This window comes from Myotis brandtii, unplaced genomic scaffold (genome assembly GCF_000412655.1).
Source record: "Myotis brandtii unplaced genomic scaffold, ASM41265v1 scaffold151, whole genome shotgun sequence".
NCBI classification, from domain to species: domain Eukaryota; kingdom Metazoa; phylum Chordata; class Mammalia; order Chiroptera; family Vespertilionidae; genus Myotis; species Myotis brandtii.
This window is the reverse complement of record NW_005355461.1, coordinates 1,832,797-1,853,121: the sequence shown is the minus strand read 5'-3', so window position 1 is coordinate 1,853,121 and position 20,325 is coordinate 1,832,797. Positions and strand designations below refer to the sequence as shown.

At 35.8% G+C, this 20,325-nt stretch overlaps 1 protein-coding gene across 10 annotated transcripts in view; it reads right to left on the bottom strand.

Moving 5' to 3' along the window:
- Positions 1-2,907: 2,907 nt before the first annotated feature.
- Positions 2,908-20,325, bottom strand: part of MYO6 (myosin VI) — a 140,580-nt gene continuing 123,162 nt past the window's right edge. For 2 of the 10 annotated variants that reach the window (XM_014535799.1, XM_005861448.2), the window contains 7 exons: positions 18,412-18,441; positions 15,337-15,375; positions 12,031-12,134; positions 10,698-10,829; positions 7,567-7,593; positions 4,853-5,071; positions 2,908-4,322 (listed from right to left, as the gene is read on the bottom strand). In XM_014535799.1, coding sequence (XP_014391285.1) covers positions 4,123-4,322; positions 4,853-5,071; positions 7,567-7,593; positions 10,698-10,829; positions 12,031-12,134; positions 15,337-15,375; positions 18,412-18,441 — 751 coding nt within the window. In that variant the 3' untranslated portion in view covers positions 2,908-4,122. Of the gene's footprint in view, positions 4,323-4,852; positions 5,072-7,566; positions 7,594-10,697; positions 10,830-12,030; positions 12,135-15,336; positions 15,376-18,411; positions 18,442-18,847; positions 18,887-20,325 lie in introns of all 10 variants that reach the window. The other 8 variants (XM_014535804.1, XM_005861453.2, XM_014535798.1 and 5 more) reach the window with 7 other exon arrangements.

Here is a 20,325-nt window from a genome sequence, read left to right as displayed (position 1 = left end):
TACCTGTGAGGGTCTCTCCATTTTCTCTCCATTTGACTCCTCCTGGAGGCTTACCCACAGAATGTCTGCTCGTCGCTGGCCTTCTCCAGGGTGGCGGTGCCACTTCTACATGCTAAGGGCATATATACCAGCTCTATCCTGGTCCAAGTTTAATAACCATAGCTTCTGCTCTTACATACTGAAGTTTAGCAAAGATCTAGAAGTGCTTTGTCACCCAAAATGTATCAGTGTTTTTCAACCCGGGGGTAGTAGTCTTCAGAGGCACACCCTTTTCTTTCTCCTCCACCACTGCTCTTCTCTTTCCTTTTTGTTACAACTGCTGTCCCAACTTGTCCTTATTCTCCTTTGTAGATATCCTCTGCTCTCTTCTCCTTTGTTTATCTTCTGTGATGAATAAAAACCATCAATACTTCTTATTGCTGGTCGTGAAAGAGAAAACCTGTCACCTCTGAAGATGCGGAGGGACAGGGGGGCAGCCCTTTGTAAACCCTCAGGGGGCCACGCAAAGTGTTTGCTCATTTTGATTCCTTTTTTCTCCACCTGATTGGAGCAAAGGCATTTCTTTCTTTCTCTTTCTCTTTCTCTCTCTCTCTCTCTCTCTCTCTCTCTCAGTCTAGAACTAAATGACTTGACCTCTCAGGATCTCTGTTACCTCCTCTATGAAAGGAAGTAGATCTACCTCTAACATTGTATTGATTGACTGATCCGTTCAATAAATATTTGTTCTACTGATATAAGTACTTCAGGTAACAAAACCAAAGATCTGCACATTTGGATCCCTTGAGGACCGTAGTTAATAACCTGTGAGTGAAAATATCTTTTTTAATTCGATTAATGAGGCTCTATAAATAATAAGTCCTCATTATTATCCTTGCCTGGGAGTTTCTATTCTCTAGCTACGCTTCTGCAAATATCACCTATTTTCCACTTCAGGTGGTAACTTCTTGGTTGCTGGCAGAACAAAAGGGTTCACAATGCTACTGGAAAGAGTCATCTATGAGACATCATTGTAGAGAGCGGAATCCAAGTCACAGTTGAACGTCTTATGTGTGGGCTTGTGCTCCTAGATGCAGTCTTTCTTTTTCACATAACTGTTCGAGGAGGTGCCACCTACTCAACTTTACAACTAAACTCACTCTTTCTTTTATGTGTATTAGGGACATATGTCAAATGTGGTAGTGGAATTAGGAATTACATTATAACTGAATTGATGTGAAAATATTTTGTGTTCTCGTTTTAAGTATTTTATGCTTGTCTACCTTTGCAGAGCATTCACTAAGGAAGGAACTGGTATTGAGTGAGATAAGCATTAAAAAAAGATTAGTTCATAACCAGTTAACTGCTACGCGTCCAAAACGGAAACCATCCCTTCACACCACGATATTTTGAATTTAATTTTAAAAATCAATTTGCAATGAATATTATAAAAATAAATGTATTACTCACAATTCAGGTGTTCTTGAATATTTTCAGCTGAAAATTCTCATGAAAAAATGATTTTAAAGTTGGCCAGGGCTGCTACTTAGGGAAAACATTTTTTTTTTATAGACGCACGTGGCATGTGGGGAAGATCCACCGCTGTGTCTACAGACGCTTATGGCGGACAATGGGTGAATATAGTGTGCTGGCTTAAATTTATAGTTTTACATCTCAATTAAAATGACTGATTAAAATATGAATTGGCATTTGATTCCTACAGTTTCCACCTAGCGCCTGTGGCTCTGATTATGAACACCGTAAAGCAGTTGCATCATCATTTAGAACACAATTTCTGCTCTTTCCCTAAAAGGCTGGCGAGGCCCTAAGTTCCCCTGCAGAGGGGCTTCTGTGAGTATTCCTACAGTTTCCACCTAGCGCCTGTGGCTCTGATTGTGAACACCGTAAAGCAGTTGCATCAACATTGTTTAGAACACAATTTCTGCTCTTTCCCTGAAAGGCTGGCGAGGCCCTAAGTTCCCCCGCAGAGGGGCTTCTGTGAGCATGTGCATGTCCGTATGTAGGTTACTGTGAGTCTGTCTGAATTAGGGCAGTTCTCCTGGTAACCACAGCTACCTCAGGAGACTACTTTAATTAGGTAAGTTCTAGGACAGCTGTGTGACATAATTAGCAACAAAATGGCTTAAGACTATAATTTCACTAGCTATTAAAGTAAAAGACTTGTAACAGTGCTTTGCTGTGATGTATTTCTTACAAATTCTTCAAAATGTTAAGTCCTCTCATTATAATAATTATACGGTTGATTAGTCTTCCATCTGGTGGCTATATGAGTCTGGGAGATACATAAACTGTTTCTGAAGACAAGTCCTTAAAAATATATTTGGTGACTACATTTTCTTCAAGGACTTTACTTGTTCCTAGTTAAGAAACAAAGCTTACCATTCACTATCGTATACAAATAAAAACATCAATTAAAGGCGAGTGATGAGAAGAGAGGGAACAGGTCATTTATTGTCAGTAACCAGGCCTTTCTGTCACCAATCGCAGGGACCAAATGACACAGGGGTGGGTTAGTCTATGGAGTAACACATCCTTCAGGAGAGGGAACAGGTCATTTATTGTCAGTAACCAGGCCTTCTGTCACCAATCGCAGGGACAAAATGACACAGGGGTGGGTTAGTCTATGGAGTAACACTTCCTTCAGAAGATAATCATTTTCACATTCTCGGTAGCATAGGCAGGGCCATTTAATTTCTTTAACAGAAGACAATCATTTGCACAGTATTGTAATAAGTAAATATTTCTGTACAAAGATCTGAAGAGAGAGGCAATTCTAAAAACTGTCTGAAAACTAATCTAATCAGCTGGGAAATATTTTCCTAGCTGAGGTACTTTCTAGGGGGAAAAAATCACTGAAAACTCAGTTCAAAAGTTAGTGTCATTTGAAATCAGAAAAAAGGAGTGCAGAGAGTATTTTATTTTCTAATTTTATTCTAAAATACAAACAAGACTCTTTAGGTTTATGTCAACATAATTCCTTGATGTATTTTTGCCTCCAAATTCCTAACATGAAAGTCATAAATATTAGGCTAGAAACTGCTGACATTTGATCAAAACTAACAGCACACAGGGAAAACTTCTTAAATTATCAGTTACATGAAACAAGCAATTACCCAGTTCAAGGGCTTTTGAATTACAAAGCTTATAAAACAGCTCTACAATTACCAAAATCTCAAAGGCCAAAAGACACTACGAACTTTTTTAAAACAAGGATGTTTTGAAGCAGAACACTAGCCTAAATCATATGAAACAACTTGGACAAGATTTTGATATAAAAATCACAATTGAGATGAAGTTGGAGGAATATCTGAGTTCAGTAGAGTTAAGCCACAGTGCCACCTAAAACCTATTTCCTTTTCTAAATGAAAGAAAAATTATCCCAAAACTTTTAAGCACTTACATGATCTGAATTTCCTTTATTTGCCCATGGAATATAAGAAAAATATTCTTATAACAACACAATAAAATAGAAAAGAAAAACAAATCCGTGCAGAATACTATAGTACCTTCTTTATCATCAAGTACATCAATCACATAAGGCTCATTCTAGAATGCTAGAACTTCAGGCGAATGGCTTTACTCAAACTAAGACACACTGCAAAAGAGGGGGGGGTGGGGAATAAAAATTTCCACCTTTGATGGAAATTTCCATGAATTTCTGCAAAAGCGAGTAAAGAAAGTAGAAAGCTTTTCCAATCAAAATATTAAATGCCTTAATCTTTGTAAGAAAATTTAAGCTGTTTCATTATTCCAGTTATATTGTACTGTGCCATCCTTAGAAATCGAGTCTTTTGAATTATTTTTCAAATTTCTTTTCCTAGAGAACAATTATGATGGACTTAAGGTAGTCTGCACAGAATGAGACATATCAGAATCTGTCCAAGTGTAACAAGTATGAGAATAACAAGAGGTTTAACAGTTACAGCTGGATATAGGAAAATAATTTTTAGGTCCCAAAGTCACTACCATAATTAACCTTAAATTAACAAAAAGCCATGATTAATAAAAGCTGTTCACTTTGTAGAAGTAATTCTAACATGATCGTGGAATGGTTAAATCTCTGGGGCACACACCCTACCTAGTACCGCGGCAGGGGCCCCCTGCTGCCAGCTCGGAGTGTAACATCTACTTTAACAGATTCTGCAGCATGGCCGTGGCATACGTGGGCCTCGCCTGTCTGCTCTCAATTGCATTCTGAAGGTACTGGATGCCTCCACAGCGTTCCCAGATTTCTTCAAACTGTCTTGGCAAAATCTCAGCACCACGCTTTCGAGTCAGGCCTGTCTCTTCAAGGTTCAGCTCACACATCTCCATGTCATCCTTACCTGCACAAATGAGACAGCAGAGAATTACCATGTCTCTTTCAGAACTGCTGCTACAACCCTTATTCCTGAAGTATATCTATCAATTCTCATAGATTTGAGAACTTTCAAAACTTGATTTTCTTCCCCCAGGATTGAAATCTGCTTAATAAACTCACCAGAGAAAAAGTTTGTCCTCCACCAAAGACCCTCTCAAAATGTACCATCACTACAACTGATCAAACAAATTATGAGGGCTAATAAAAATGCTACATTTCCTTAAACTGCTACAGATCAACTGATATAATTAATACCAAGGAAAGGTTCTTAGGACATAGACAAGTTTCTATGTGCTCTACAAGGACATAATCCAAGCAAGTTCACATTATAAATAAATTAAACCTCAAACTAACTGAAAACATGATTTAACTGCAAAACTCCGTCCCTCAATCCTGAACTTTTAGTGAATTATTACATTGTATATTAGATTGTTTCCTTCAGAGTTTATAATCCTTTCCTCCTTTATAAATTTTTTTCCTGTGAGTCATACACACCAGCCACAAGAAGGATGGGTGGCTTGTCAGGATGGAGTTCCATTTGCCGGGCAATCCAAGGTCCATCAAAATGGGCATACCACCAGCCTTTCTTCTTGTTCTGCGGGTCTTTGTACTGGTCAGCAGGGCGGATGAATGGGATGCGGAAGAAGCGTTGCTGTCTGTTCATTTCGATCTCCTGCTGCCTGGCAGGAAGCTGAGCGGCTGGGTTCTGCTGAGCTATTACATAGAACAAGGAAAGTTAAACCAGCAGCCCAAGGGATAACAAAACAGCCTTGAATCCTAAAATGCACCACGCAATTTTTTAAAAGGAAGAAGAGGGGTTCCTATTAGTAAATTTAAAACAAAATGTAAATAATAACTGCCTATAATTGAATACAATTCACAGTGTAATTTCTTCAGAATTTTCTTTCCCTAAAGAAGTTCCTTTACATTGCAAATACACACACACACACACACACACACACACACACACACACACACACCTGCATACACCCCAACAGCAGCAGCCATAATAACCTAAAATAATCTGTAACCTAAAATAAATTCACATGGCAGGAACGCAAACTAGTATTATTTACTAGATTTATATTTTTCCTCCAAAGAGTTCAAATGAAGGCAGAAGAGTAACTTTTACAGGACTATTTATGGTAAAACAAATAGTAATTATACAAATCTGAAGGATTATAGATGATATTTGTCAATTAATCACAAGTTCCTCAAAAAGATGGAAGACAAAAGTTTCCTCTTTAGCCAATCTTGAGATTTAAAATGGCCAAAATAATACATATATTTCACTAATACTATTTAAATGACTTCATGACAACAGCAAAGACAAAAAAACTGTAATAGTAAACATGAACTTTCCCTCAGATATTTACTTACTCTGAAAACAGATTCCTCTTGGAGTAAGATCCACTAAAATAAGTGAAAAGTATATAATATTTGGTCCCCTTTGCCAATAGAAAAAAAACTCTTTGCTTTTCTGATAGTGCTGGGCATTACCCTCCTATTAATAAACTTTTTTCCCCTTGCTCAATTTCCATTACTAGACAATTGGGTTTTTATTTTATCTACATATATAAACATTTCTCTGGGGCAATGACTTGACATTTTCAGCAACATAATTTGGGTAAAGTCTGTTTAATATGCTTTATACTTACAACTTTAAAAGCGGACCAACCATTTACTGCAGCTCAATTAAGAATCTCACTGAAAAACTAAGTATGTCAGTGAGAAATTATATAATATGTATAAGTCAAGAACAGCCATATGGCTTTTGTAAGAATCTCCAAATACCAAAAGGATGAAAATACTCTTATTCTACTTTTTACACCAACAGCCAAAGCTTTCTAGCGACTGAATTTATTTCTGTGCAAACCAGAGAAAGCAAGCAGCAGTTAGCAAAGCTCTAATGCCTGGGAAAGAATGAAACCGAGGCCCAGTTTTGTTAGTGACTTTAAAAAGCCGCATCACCTTTAGCAGTTAACAGAGAGAAGCTGATTTATTCTTTTGTTCCTGTTCCACCAAAACTACTTACAGTTCAGTGCTTCCATTTTAAGTTTTAAAAACTACCTACTTTGAAGAAAATACATTAACTCAAAACTAACATATTTTAAAAGGGTTTAAAAAAATCCTTCATCTTAAGCAGTGAATTAGAATTCAATGTCTAGTTGATAGAAAACTTAATATGATACTGATCACCACCCGCTAAATTAACCTACTTTTTTCTTTAAAGTAACAGTCTCCTATAACTTAATATACTTGATAAAATTAAGAAACCCAACATAAATTCTTTGATGGCTTTTTCTACTAATGCGAGAAGTGAAATTGTATTGGGGAGACAATATCCATCTGGGAAAGTACAAAGATACAGACGTTAAAAGATGGAAATTCATCTTCTAAACATCCAATAATGTTATCTTCAAAAGCGTGAAATAAGTTTCAAATATAGCCCTACAAATTACTAAAAGCACTTTCAAAAATCAAGCCTAACCAGCTGGGAAATAAATATGGCATTACAGTAAGTCCTCATTTAATGTCTTCAATAGGTTCAGTGACTTTAAGTGAAATAACAGATAATGTAACTAACTTTACCATAGGCTGATTGATATCAACAAGAGGTAAGTTCCTATGGCAGTTCTTCAATGTAATGACAGAAGGACAGTGAATAAAACAAAGTTATTCGAGAACCTACTGTAAGATGACTCAAATCTTTTAAATTATATTTAAATAGTGCATCATAGGAATCTACAAACATAACAGAATAATCTCTTCTTCCTATGAAGTGGTGTCCTTTTAAATCTGCATTTGTATTATCATACAAACTCCAATCTTTTCGAACACACATGCTTATCCCACCACAGTGTTTGAAACCGGCACCTAAAGTTAGTCTTTATTCTAAAAGATCAGCTGCTTAGTAAGATAGAGTTTTGCTACAATAAGGATTGTATATATTCACAGTTTAAAATTCTAGTTATTTCTTAAAATGAAGTAATTTTATAAAACAGTTTAAATTTTGTTATTATTTTTTGGAGTGACCCAAATGAAAGTATCATCTCAAATTATATATCTAGTCCAGATAAACCAACATTAATGTACTATAGTTCCACTTAAAAATTGTAGCAAAACAATGTTTAATAGTAGTTAGTACTTTATAAAGTATTTTTAACCCATCTTCCAGTTAGCTCATGAGTTACCACCCATTGACTTACGTGAATTGTTCAAAAATGGTGCAAAATCTGTGAACAAATATTTTATGTTGAAGAAAAGATAAAAGTGCCAAAACTGTTAAGTGAGCATTCTTCTAATTTATAGTAAAGCCTTTCCATCAATTGAGGTGGTGACTGACAAGTAAACATCCTGTCCATAGACAAATACCTACAAGTAGATACTGCTTTTTTTTCTTTTTTTAATGAATTGTTCAAAAATGGTGCAAAATCTGTGAACAAATATTTTATGTTGAAGAAAAGATAAAAGTGCCAAAACTGTTAAGTGAGCATTCTTCTAATTTATAGTAAAGCCTTTCCATCAATTGAGGTGGTGACTGACAAGTAAACATCCTGTCCATAGACAAATACCTACAAGTAGATACTGCTTTTTTTTCTTTCTTTTTTTTAACTATTTTGATTATGTTTTAGAAAATTCTGCCTGATGGACATATAAAGAGGACCGAAATTTAAAAACTGCATTCCATTTGTGATTTTGGGACACAGTAATAGTCAAACAAAAATCCAACACAATCACTTAATAATGGACATTATAGTAACTTTAAGGCATTACAAGCATTTTTGTAGGAAAAAAAGAGGATAAATTCTAAATTCATCCAAAAGTTATATGCAGTAGAGAAAAAGTCCTGCCATGTTCACATGTACCCAGGATGTTTTAATTTCTTCAAATTGTTTAAATCTTAAACACATGCCATTTTTATTTTAGGAGCTATGAAATAAAACTACTCTCCAAAGTCTTTGTTTGAAGCAACTAAATATTATAAACTTTTACTGGGTGATTTTCCACGGCACCAAAGTTATTTCTGAAAATATGTCTGTAGTAAACGTGATGAGAGCCTGAGGATCCGAACTCCTAACTCCAGAAATCACCGTGATTTGTCCATGCGTTACTCTTACAGGCAATAACCTCATTATATTTTTGTTCATCACAGCTGTTATAATTTTATTTTCTCACATTAATGAATTAAAATCCTTCCAAGTATTGAATTACAGAGCAGTTCTTCTTAAAGGCCGATCAGCTGCCCCGTTAGTAAACCACCTAAGTATAGAATTTTCTCAACTGAGCTTGTTACGTGTCTTGGTGTCCTTCACCTTTCCTTTTACCCGTAGCTCCTGTGTGAGTTTTACATGAGAAAACAAGACAGAAAAATAAGAAAGTGCTTTGCAGAGCAGAAGTTACCTTTCATCCTGAAAGGAGCCCATAATCAAATTCTTTGAAGGCTACATATAGAATGTGTTCACATAAACTTCCTAAATTTGTACCTGGATGGCACTTTGAATCTACTCTTTTGTTCTTCCAAAATGGTGTCTATACATTACGAATGAAAATAGTATAAGCACCAGCAAGGTAAGCCATGGATTATTTGCTCCTTTTGGGGTGAAGTTGGGTGAAGAAACTATCAAAATTTGGTTTGCAAATATAAGGAGCATTTGTATATGCATTCAAAATGTGAATGCAACATTAATTCCTCTTTTTTAAAGAAGTGTAATCATTCAGATGAATAAATTTTCAAATAAAACATAATCAAAGACTATCAGCCAAAGATCATGATTAGAAAATTAGAGCTAAAAAGAATAACCCATTGAGATTTTTACAAAACAAATGTAACTGTGGTTGGAAATGGGTGCAGACAGTGAACAGGCAATGGAATCACCCGCTCCTCCTCATTTCCCAGAGACAAAGTTTGAACCTGGAGAACGCAATGGTGTCACGAGAAGGTCAATGTTGAGAGGGTGTTCCGCTTGCTGTTTCCTAGTTCCGGGTGACCTCTCACTGCCCATCCAGAGTGTCATGTCCTGACTGATGGCACCCCTTGAGCATCATCAGCACTAACATCTCTCTTAATAGTACATTTTCCTCTATCTATTTTTGCAACAACTTGGAAACATTAAAAGTCCATCCCTTCAATGACTTTAATCCAGTGGTTCTCAACCTTCCTAATGCCGCGACCCTTTAATACAGTTCCTCATGTTGTGGTGACCCCCAATTTCATTTTTACAAATTGAACATAATTAAAGCATAGTGATTAATCACAAAAACAATATGTAATTATATATGTGTTTTCCAATGGTCTTAGGCGACCCCTGTGAAGGGTCGTTCGACCCCCAAAGGGGTCGCGACCCGCAGGTTGAGAACCGCTGCTTTAATCCAGGGGTCCTCAAACTTTTTAAACAGGGGGCCAGTTCACTGTCCCTCAGACCATTGGAGGGCCGGACTATAGTTTAAAAAAAAATTATGAACAAATTCCTATGCACACTGCACATATCTTATTTTGAAGTAAAAAAACAAAACGGGAACAAATACAGTATTTGTATTTGCATGTGGCCCACGGGCCGTAGTTTGAGGACCCCTGCTTTAATCAAACATTCCTTTTATTTGCTAGGAAGGTGAAGGAGGCAAAATATAACTAAGAGTTCATTCCCTAAGTTGGGTCATGCATTGCAAACTATACTATCAAGTGCTGGGAATGTACCCCTTTACAAAATAAAAAACGCATTACATATGCTGTCAGCGTGTCTTTAACCAAAATTAGGCTAATAAATTGTGTCAGTTTAAAGGTAGCAAGTTAACTAACGAAATTCCAATTATTGCTTTTATGAAATTAAATTTAATATGTGAAATTACTACTCAAATATTAAAGGTATTCTCAATTACTGTTAAAGCTAATGCATACTTTCACTAGGTTATGTCTACCCTGCTCTATTTTCTAGTTTCAAGAGTAGAACTTTCCTTTTGCATAACAAAGTAACAAAATTCATTTTTTGGAAATCAGTCAGAAATATCAAATCCTGGTCTTGGCAAAACTCTAGAACAAACCAAGGTACTATTTCTCACTTATATGGGGGGAAATACATATTTACAACATTATTGCACAACCTCTTCAATATAGACAAGATTATTCTTACCTCTAGAATGTATCTTAAGAAGTAAATTCAATACTTCTTAACAAATAAGACTTTAAATGTTTTTCATAGAAATCATGCTATGAGCGATAAGCCATCGTGGTTGTGTTAGGTTCAGTGGACCACAGTTCTATATAAGAAAATATTTATATTGGACACTTCACCCAAATGTCTTATGTATAGTACATTCCAAAGTACAGATTTGTTTTTACCATAATCAGTAACAGACTTTGGAGCACGTTGCTCTGTTTCAGTATTTCTCTTCTTGTTCTTGGACTTCCAAGCATGATACACTTTTAGTCTCCTATGAAATTCTTCTCTGCAAGCTGCCAGGAGCTCAATATCTACCAATTACATAGAAAGAGAAAGAGAGAAAAAGAACATCCTAATTTAGTTGTCTAGCATAATTATTCTGTGGCATAAACATATATATACTGACAGTATATAATATAAAGTTTTCATTTTAAAGTAATAGTAAAAAATTAAAAGTAAGCTAATTATTGATAAAGATGAGTATTTTATGGTAATATTATCTTTTATATTTACAGAATTTTATTATACATTATTACTATTTTATATAATTTGTTCAACATAAGAATCCTGAACAAAACAAACACCTTGGACTAAATAGGTCTTTTATAGATGAAGAACTTAAATTACAGAGGTTAAGTCACTTGTCCAAGGTCACAGGCTACTACAACAGAATGAAAAGGAATAAAAAGTCACTGTATTCAAATGCAAGCTAGATTTATATGCAACACATTTTTTGTTTGTAATTATGCAGATAAAATCAGTGAGGTAGGAAAGAACATAGTGAGAAGTCTGTACAACAATGACACTTTAGTTCCTATTTATAGTACTATGAATTCAACACTATGATTTAACCAAGAACTCAACCATGTGGGAACCTCTGGATATAGTATTTTATTCTGTTGGAAGAAAAAAGTGTTAAAAAGGAAAGATTGGCCTGGCCAGTGTGGCTAAGTGGCTGAACATCAACCTATGAACCAGAGGCCATGGTTTGATTCCCAGTCAGGGCACATTGCCTGGGCTGCTGACTTGATCCCCAATGGGGACGTACAGGAGGCAGCCGACTGATGACTCATTCTCATCATTGATATTTCTATCTCTTGCTCCCTCTCCCTTCCTCTCTCTAAAATCAATAAAAACATATTTTAAAAAAATAAAAGGAAGGACTGCACTGCCATCTTTTCCTTTGCATTCATGGACCAAAAGATTCTGGTAAGTATTTAATTATATAAATAATATGAGATGGGCCAGTCATTAATATAGCCCAGACCATAATTTCTCTATGTTTTTCTTCTCTGATTTAGGCAAGAGATAAGCAAAATGAATTTAACTAATTTAAGTATGTCTTCCTTTTAGCTTTGTGAGTAAATTAGGTCTTCATTTCAAGGTAATAGTAACAAAGAGGATGGCTTATACTAATTCATATGCAAATTTTAAAAATAGCACCTGAAGCTGGGTATTTATTACCTGTTAGGTAGGGAGCCTTCCCATTTTTCATCCTTTCCATACACTTACCGCAAGAAGTATTGATGGTATCACGTAGTTCTGCATATTTCCATTTACTAAGATCATGTTTCTTGGTACCAGCAGCTGCCTTGGTGGCTTGTACAGCAGGACCTCTGCAATTATTACATATTTTTACATATTTAAACTAGAAACATGAATAAAATGTTAACTAAAGAAGGAAGAAAGTGAGCGTACATTTAAGAACTGGAAATAACTACTAGAAAAATGTAATTTTTGTATCTTTGATGGATGAAATGAAGAATGGTGTACTATAGAATGCCCAGGTAAATTAAAATTTTCCACTGTGCCACATAATAGGTATATTAGGAGGACTTCTGATTCCAAATTCTAGTACCATAGGTTTATCTAAAGTTAAAAGATACATTTATATGTATTCCTCAAAATTAGAAAAGAAATCCTCAACATACATGAACAACATCATCAGAAGCACATTAAGGGTTGGTTTATGAGCCATTAGGCCACACAGTACCATCACCTGTAGACTACTGGAAGCTACAGATGGCCAAGCCCCAATCACACCTACCGGCTCAGGATCTCCCTAGGCATCTGGGTGTTTAGTGGGTCTACAGATAAATGTCTAAAATGCAACCCACCACATTAGTCATTAAAGAAAGGCTCAAAAAGCTGCTGGGTTCTGGAAACTCCTGTGACCTTTTAACTTTACTGTTAAAGAACACATAGAAAAAAGTTCTACAACAGGGGTGGGGAACCTTTTTACTGCTACGGGCCATCTGGATATTTGTAACATCATTCCCTTAATATAATTCACTTAATATAAATTTTTGTTGCTATGAAAAAAGCTCCTTGATTTATTCAATTTTGAGTCCCACCTGCGGTTGCTCTGGCAGGGCCAGACCACATGTTATCTTGGGCCTTAAAGGGCCAGCAGGCCAGATGTTCCCCACCCCTGTTCTATAACCAGATAAAACCACACCCAAATATTTAGTGAGTAATAAATATGTAAATTAAAGGAAGGGGTTTTAGGTCATAAAGCTGATAACAGAGATTTCAAAGGGCACAGGTGTTATATATTGCCCAGAGTAACAGGAATATTTGAGTAGAAAGAGAGGAAGCACATTTTAAAAATTAAAAATATGTATAAAATACTAAAATAATAAATTTAAAATAAAACAGGACAAAGGCAATTTTTTCCTAGTAGTGCTACTCCAGGCTTAAGCCACATACATAATTTTAAATAATTATTCAGAAAATATAGGAACAACTTGTTTTCTGTAATAATGAACATTACTTTCCAGCAGCTTACACTAGCCACAGAGGAGACACTCAGAATAAGCGCAAGTGGACTTTTAAGCACAAAGTAATGAAGGAAGAATTTAAATACATCCTATTTCAAGACGTGAAAAGAAGATGACACAAATATTAAAAGAACTAAATATTAAAGAACTAAAATATTGCTCAGGTACCAAACAAGGAATTTCACCTTTATCTTCCACTTCTCCAAAAATGTCCTCTCAAAGAGGAACAATCAAGGTACAACACTAAAGGGAGCTACTTTCTCAACATGTTACATTTTGAAAGATAACAACAATCCTGACCGTCAAGACAGAGATAATGAGACTGACTGGAAAATGATGTGGGAGAATATGTATCCTTCTTCCTGAAATCAAGGAAATTATTTCTTCAATAGTGAGCTTACCATTGAAATAGGGTACTTGTACCTCCTTACAAGGCCTATTTATGCTTTCATTTTAGAGAATAAAACAAAACATACTTCAGCCTACATACTTAAAAACTGTTCGACACACAAAAGCCTGGATAAAAACTAATGTGTGGCCATTTAGTCCTTCCTGCTTTTTGTGGTTAAAATCTGTTTTAGGTTTACTGAAGAATCCATATTTTTCATAAGCTGTGCGACTGGCAATTTCCCATGTAGCTCTTTCTTCTAAACTGCTTTGCTCAGAAAGAGCTAGCTGTGTGTCAGCAAGGTCTATTACCCTTAACAATAAATTATGCTTTAACATTTATTCAAATTCTGTATTCTTTTTTCCCTTTTTTATAGCACTAAAATACCATTCAATAAACCAATAAAAAATTCTCTTTTCTTCTTAGTTCTTCTAAGAGTCTTTTCTAAAAGAGCAGCTGAAAATTATTATGGGTTTTTTAATGTTGCTTTATTTTCTTTTGAAAGAATAACTGAATTTACTTACTATACCATTTATAGATTGTCAGAAAATACATGAGGTGTCAATATACATAAGATGTGTTTTAATACTTTTAAAAATAATAACACTGAATTCAAATTATTATTGCTTAAAATATGATTTTGGTATTACTAACTTTTAATTCATATTACCTCAAACAAAAAGACACCTACTTAAAATCATACTCAGCATCCTAAGAAATACACGACTAAAATGCACCTTTGGAGTTATTAAAATAGTAAAATAAAGCTGTAATTTATTGTTTAGACTTGATTAACAGACATTCATGTAAACAATAAAGTAGTAGGGAAATTGACTTTTGATTTTTAAAAATATATTAGACACCTTCAATTAATTTTGTAAGCTCAAAATTAACAGTTAAAATGTTACTGATTCGTATCCACTTATAAAGGTAATGGACCAGGTCCTGCTGGGAAGTTATAGCCTTTGGTGGCTCAGTTTTTACATCAGTGGTTTTTATTTTTTTTAATCCTCACCCAAGGATATTTTTTCCATTGGTTTTTAGAGAGAGTGAAAGGGAGGGGGAAAGACACAGATAGAGAAACATCAATGTAAGAGACACATCTATTGGTTACCTCATGACTGCAACTGTATAGGACCCTTCGGTACGAGGGACCCTTCAATCCACAGGCCGATGCTCTATCCACTGAGCCAAACCGGCTAGGGCTTATCGGTGGTTTTTAAACTGTGTACTGTGGTGTAAAAATCCTTGGGAGCAGGATTCCCCTCTTCAACTAGGCACAGTGGTTCCCAGCCAGGGGCAGCACCACCCCTAGAGGGAGTTTCAAAATACTCATTCCATCAGGAAGACAGAAAGGGTCCCCTAAGAGACTGAGCTGGTGGGGGCCAGTGGGGGCACAGCAGTACTACCAACAAGGAAGAGTCTAATCCAAAATGCCAGTGGTTTCACCACTGAGAAACACCGATGGACAGGAACACCGGTTTTTATCTTTTTCTATGTGAGAGTGAAGTGACACTTCTTGTACAGAAAATATACATGGAAAGAAAGAGTGCATTATTCATATAACAGGTTCTGGTACAAATATTGACGAGTAATTTAGAAATATGACTTTGAGATGGCACGTATTCCCCCAAATTGTACTGCACTAACCTACTCAAGATTTCTGACATTTCTTTCGCCATTTGTTCCCTATAAAAGAATGATAATACAGCATAGTTATATAAAAGACAATTACATATAAATTACTTAAAATATCTAAAAGCATAAATAAAATTTTATATTTAAAAAATATCTATAATTCCTTAACTAATAAAGAATTTAAAGAAATACGATTACTGAGTTACTAACCATTCACTATTATTTTACTTTGTAAAAGTCTGTAATATACTTTTTTTATATACATAGCCATAAAATACAGCAAAATTTTTGTTTAGATCCAGTTAAAGTTATTCAAACTTTCCTATTTTTGCAGTAAGAACTTTCAAATAAATTCTCATGAGAGCCATGCTTCTTAGTACTATTTTTTATGTACAGAATAAAATGTTCTAAATGCAGACAGGAAACTTGGCAGAATATAGATTCTATATAAAATTTTACACTGGATTGCTTAGAAAATATTAATTAGCAAGGTATAATGGTGGTAAAACAAGTTGATCTATTTTACACTGCCAGAGTTTAAATAATTCTGATGTATTCAAAGTTTTAGAATTCTAGATCAAAGTGTATTTTCATTAAAAAAATTCAAATGCATCAAGTGCTTGTTAAATATTAAGATGAGAAGTGTTCTGACTTTTCAAGGACAAACTTTTCCCAAAGGCCAAAACTTACTTAGCTCTTATTACCCCAAAGAGTGTAACTTTCTCAATATTTGTTTAAATCTGTGAAATGGAATGGATGTTTCATCATGTTTCTCAATAATTTGTTAGCCTTATTATTTTCCTGTCCTTTGCTGTCTTCCTTCATAATTAGTAAGTTTCTCACTCATTCTATTCATCAGACTGTGGTAAACCCCCAAACCCTATAAACCAGTACAAATCAAAACAAAAGATGGTAGCTGTGCCTTAGGGCACGGTTTCCAGGATGCCCAGCCAGACTCCCGGACTCCTACTAGTACATCTCTTTCCTTGTACTGGACACTGGCTAAGCTCAGGTACTGATGGAGATCTAGTTGAGCAAGCAGTCAGAGAAAAAGAAATCTTTCAAAACTGATGATCAAGGACAAGAAACACAAAGTAAAAAACACAAATGTAATCTAAAGAAACTGCCTATTGAGCAATGTATCAACCTCTCTTTAGGCTAGTCAGAATTTCCTAACGTTCAAACTCAGCATGATTTTGGTAACTATTTTTAATTCTATTATCACCTACCCAAGAGCACCTCTGATTTTACCACCGCTTTCTCCTGAAGCTCCCTCCGATTCCCTTCCCACAGCAGGTTTCAAGGGAATCAGAGCTCTTTCACTACTTGGACTGTTGATCGAATAACAATTCCTCTGTATACCCCCATGCTTCACTGGATGGCCATCTCTACTGGTTTAGTATCTCACCTGGCCTATGTTACACCAAATATACTGAACAGAAATGGTTCCTGAATCCAGGTGCTTTTTCCCTTCTGATTTTCCCAGACTAGTATATGCAGATGCTCACAATTTCACCTTAGACCAATGGTTGGCAAACTGCAGCTGGCGAGCCACATGCGGCTCTTTGGCCCCTTGAGTGTGGCTCTTCCACAAAATACCATGTGCGCGTGCACACAGCTCTTTGGCCCCTTGAGTGTGGCTCTTCCACAAAATACCACGTGCGGGTGCACACATACAGTGCTATTGAAACTTCATGGCCCATGCGCAGGAGTCGGCATTTTGTGGAAGGGCCACACTCAAGGGGCCAAAGAGCTGCATGTGGCTCGCGAGCTGCAGTTTGCCGACCACTACCTTAGACCATCGGTTACAGGGCTGAATTCAAGCTCAACTGGTAACTATATATAAGTTTTTTTAATGGAGGGTGAGAGCATCCACTCAGTAACATTTTTAAAACCTGGTGCGTTGTGGTGAACAATGGTGTTGGCATTTGATGGGGTGAGGGGTCAGGGATGCCCAATGTCCTGCACAAGGAAGAGCTGCCCTATGCCTCATGGGACTTTAACATGTTCACAGACACATTGAGGTGAAATGCACACACACATAGTTTTACATGGAAACAAAGTTTTACATGTAGAAGAACTTTTTTTGCCTGGTTTTAACATTCAGATAATTTCTGTAAGGATGCACCTATTGCAAAATGGAGAGGAGAGTGTACTTAACTCTGTCCAGAACTTTACAAAGGACTGTTCACAACTGCATGGCATTTACTGACTGATGTAACATTCTTATATAAATTTGCGTCTGAAGTGGTTGCATTCATGGTGCTCTTATGTATACATGCAAACATTTGAGTACTTGATTACATTTTTCTATAGTTGTAAACAAGCACTTTTCATATTAAAATAAACATTGCTTCATTATAAATTATTGTGCTTTTACTTCTCTTTAACATGCATTGTTTGGAGAACCATATATACACATGCATCATTTTTACGTTTGTTATTGGTATCTGTGTCTGAGGAGTTGAGAACCATTACTATAAGAGTTGGGGCCTAAAAGCTGTTAATATTCAGATTTTATGCATATTCCAAAATTTTATATGCATAGTATGTATAAAATACAAGCATATCCCAAATGTTACTTAGATTCTCTCTGTGTGGAGAGATTTTCATAACAAAAAGATAGATCAGCATCAAAATTAGCATTATATATATAACTTCTGATTATAAACTATTTTAGGTATCAGTAGAATAAACTATCACATCTGCTGAAAATTAAGCTATCTATTATGACTCAACTACTTTAAATATTTTATTTATTCTTACTTATATCTCTATATCTGTTTCTATAAAGACAGTAAGTAATGAATAATTAAAAACACATAAAACAAAATGGGTGTTTAAACAATGTTAGAAAACACAAAGAAGGAAACCAAATCATAAACTACTGTGACTGAACACCATACAAGAACCATTAAACATTTTTCCTGTGCAATGAAAAAATGAGTTATCTTATTCTTTTTAATAAAAGGAAATAATGTAAAATTCACTTCAATAAGGAAATTATTTCTCCTAAAAAATATCCATAACCTGTTAAAAAAGAAAGTTATATGACTAAGTCAAATTGTAAAAAGCGAAATGACGTACGGTGTCATTTTGGGTCTTGCTCCATTAATTCTGTGAAAAGAATACATTTTTGTTAATATCATAACCAACTCTGAATTGTGAAAATCTGGACTGTGCCCAACTTGTGTTTTGGTGACTTTACTGATTTTAAAAAGTGCATAATCTTTATTTAATCTACGTGTGAGATTACTCACAATTTCAGATACAGGCAGACCTTGTTTTATTGTGTTTGCTTCACTGACCTTCACAAATGTTGTATTTTTCACAAATTGAAGACAAGACCCTCCACCAGCACAAAGTTTATGACTCACTTTATTGCAGTTCTTTGGAACTGACCCCGCAATGTCTTCAAGGTATGCCTGTTATGTGAAATCATAACTCTGCATCCAGGATCATGTGTGTAATTGATTGAGACCATATTTTAAAACATACTATACATGTGAAAAATAATTCTTACTTAGAAGTTACTGGATGGGTAACTGAGCTGGAAAAGTAACTTGAAATTGTTTATTGCAGCAGAATCCATCTACATATATTTTTTAATACATCACAGAACCCAAGAACACATTAAGAACAGGGCTAGAGAGTTCTTACTCATAAATTGTTAGAAAGAATTCAGTACTAACAAAGGTAAAATAAACATTCAAAAACATTAATGTAAGCCCTGGAGTAAGATAAAATTATCAAACACAGGACATCAGTACAGAACATCATCCATAACACATTGCTAATGCTTCTAGTGCACAGTATACACTAACCAGGAGATTCAGGGGAGAAGGCACTCACAGGACCAGGGGTCAGAGAAAGTTTCCTGGGAGAGTGGCTTACAGGCAGGACTTCAATGGGCATTCGAGATGGGGGGACAGCATCTCCAGGCCTGTCCCACTGGAGAACTAAAACAAACTCTTCCTCCCTTCAAGTTACAACTGCTTGAATATCTCCTAATCACTTAGTGTGGTCCCATTACCTAGTAAATTCTGCTTCACCTAAATCTCAGGTGACTTGTCATTTTTGTCAAAGGTCCTAAATGGTCCACTCTCTCCCTGAGACCACTCACTCTGGAAGAAGTACATCTTTCTGAAGATGGGAAGCAGTGCACATATGAGCCAGTATCTTACACATAGTATAAGGAATGGTACTGGATATAGCTGAATATTTCAAAGGCTCACACATAAAGCTTAGCCATGAATACCAATAATGACTACATTAATGAGCCCCTTAGAAATGACTTTCAGTCATACTAAAGCCAGCTCTGCCCATTTCAGTCTGTCCTCACACGTTAGGAATGGCAGCTGTCAGTGCCTGGCTTGTTTAGGAGCCTGGCCAACCCACTGGTCAGTTATACCAAAGACTTCCGGCCATTGCAACATAGCACAGGGGGGAGGAATGGAACAGCAGCTAAGCTAAGTCTGCATGCACAAAAGCCATAGATGGGTGGGAATGTTTTAATTATGGCGAAATGTTAACCAAGAGCCCAACTATTGGACTCAAACCCAACAGCTTAAAAAATTATTATAATACCTGTGCTTGATAGGCCTATTCAGTTTATTTAAATATAATATACTTCCATACACAATTCAGGCCCCAGAACTCCCCAATATAATCACTTACTAGAAAAAGTGTGAAGGTAAGTTAACATACCCTTTTCCTTCCCTATCTTGTTTTCAGCTAAATAAAATCTAAGCACTGCTCTATAATATAAAACAAGTTTTTCCTTTCACAAGGAAATAGCAACATCTACTATTTTTATTTTTATTATATTTTGTCATAAACAGTGCTCTAACATTCTGAAAAGCATAGTTACATACAGTGGGGCCTTGACTTAGGAGTTTAATTTGTTCCATGACGGAGCTCGTAACTCAAATTACTCGTATGTCAAATCTTAAAGTGAATGAGTGAGACACGTGATGCTGGGCTGATGTTGTGGTGTTCACT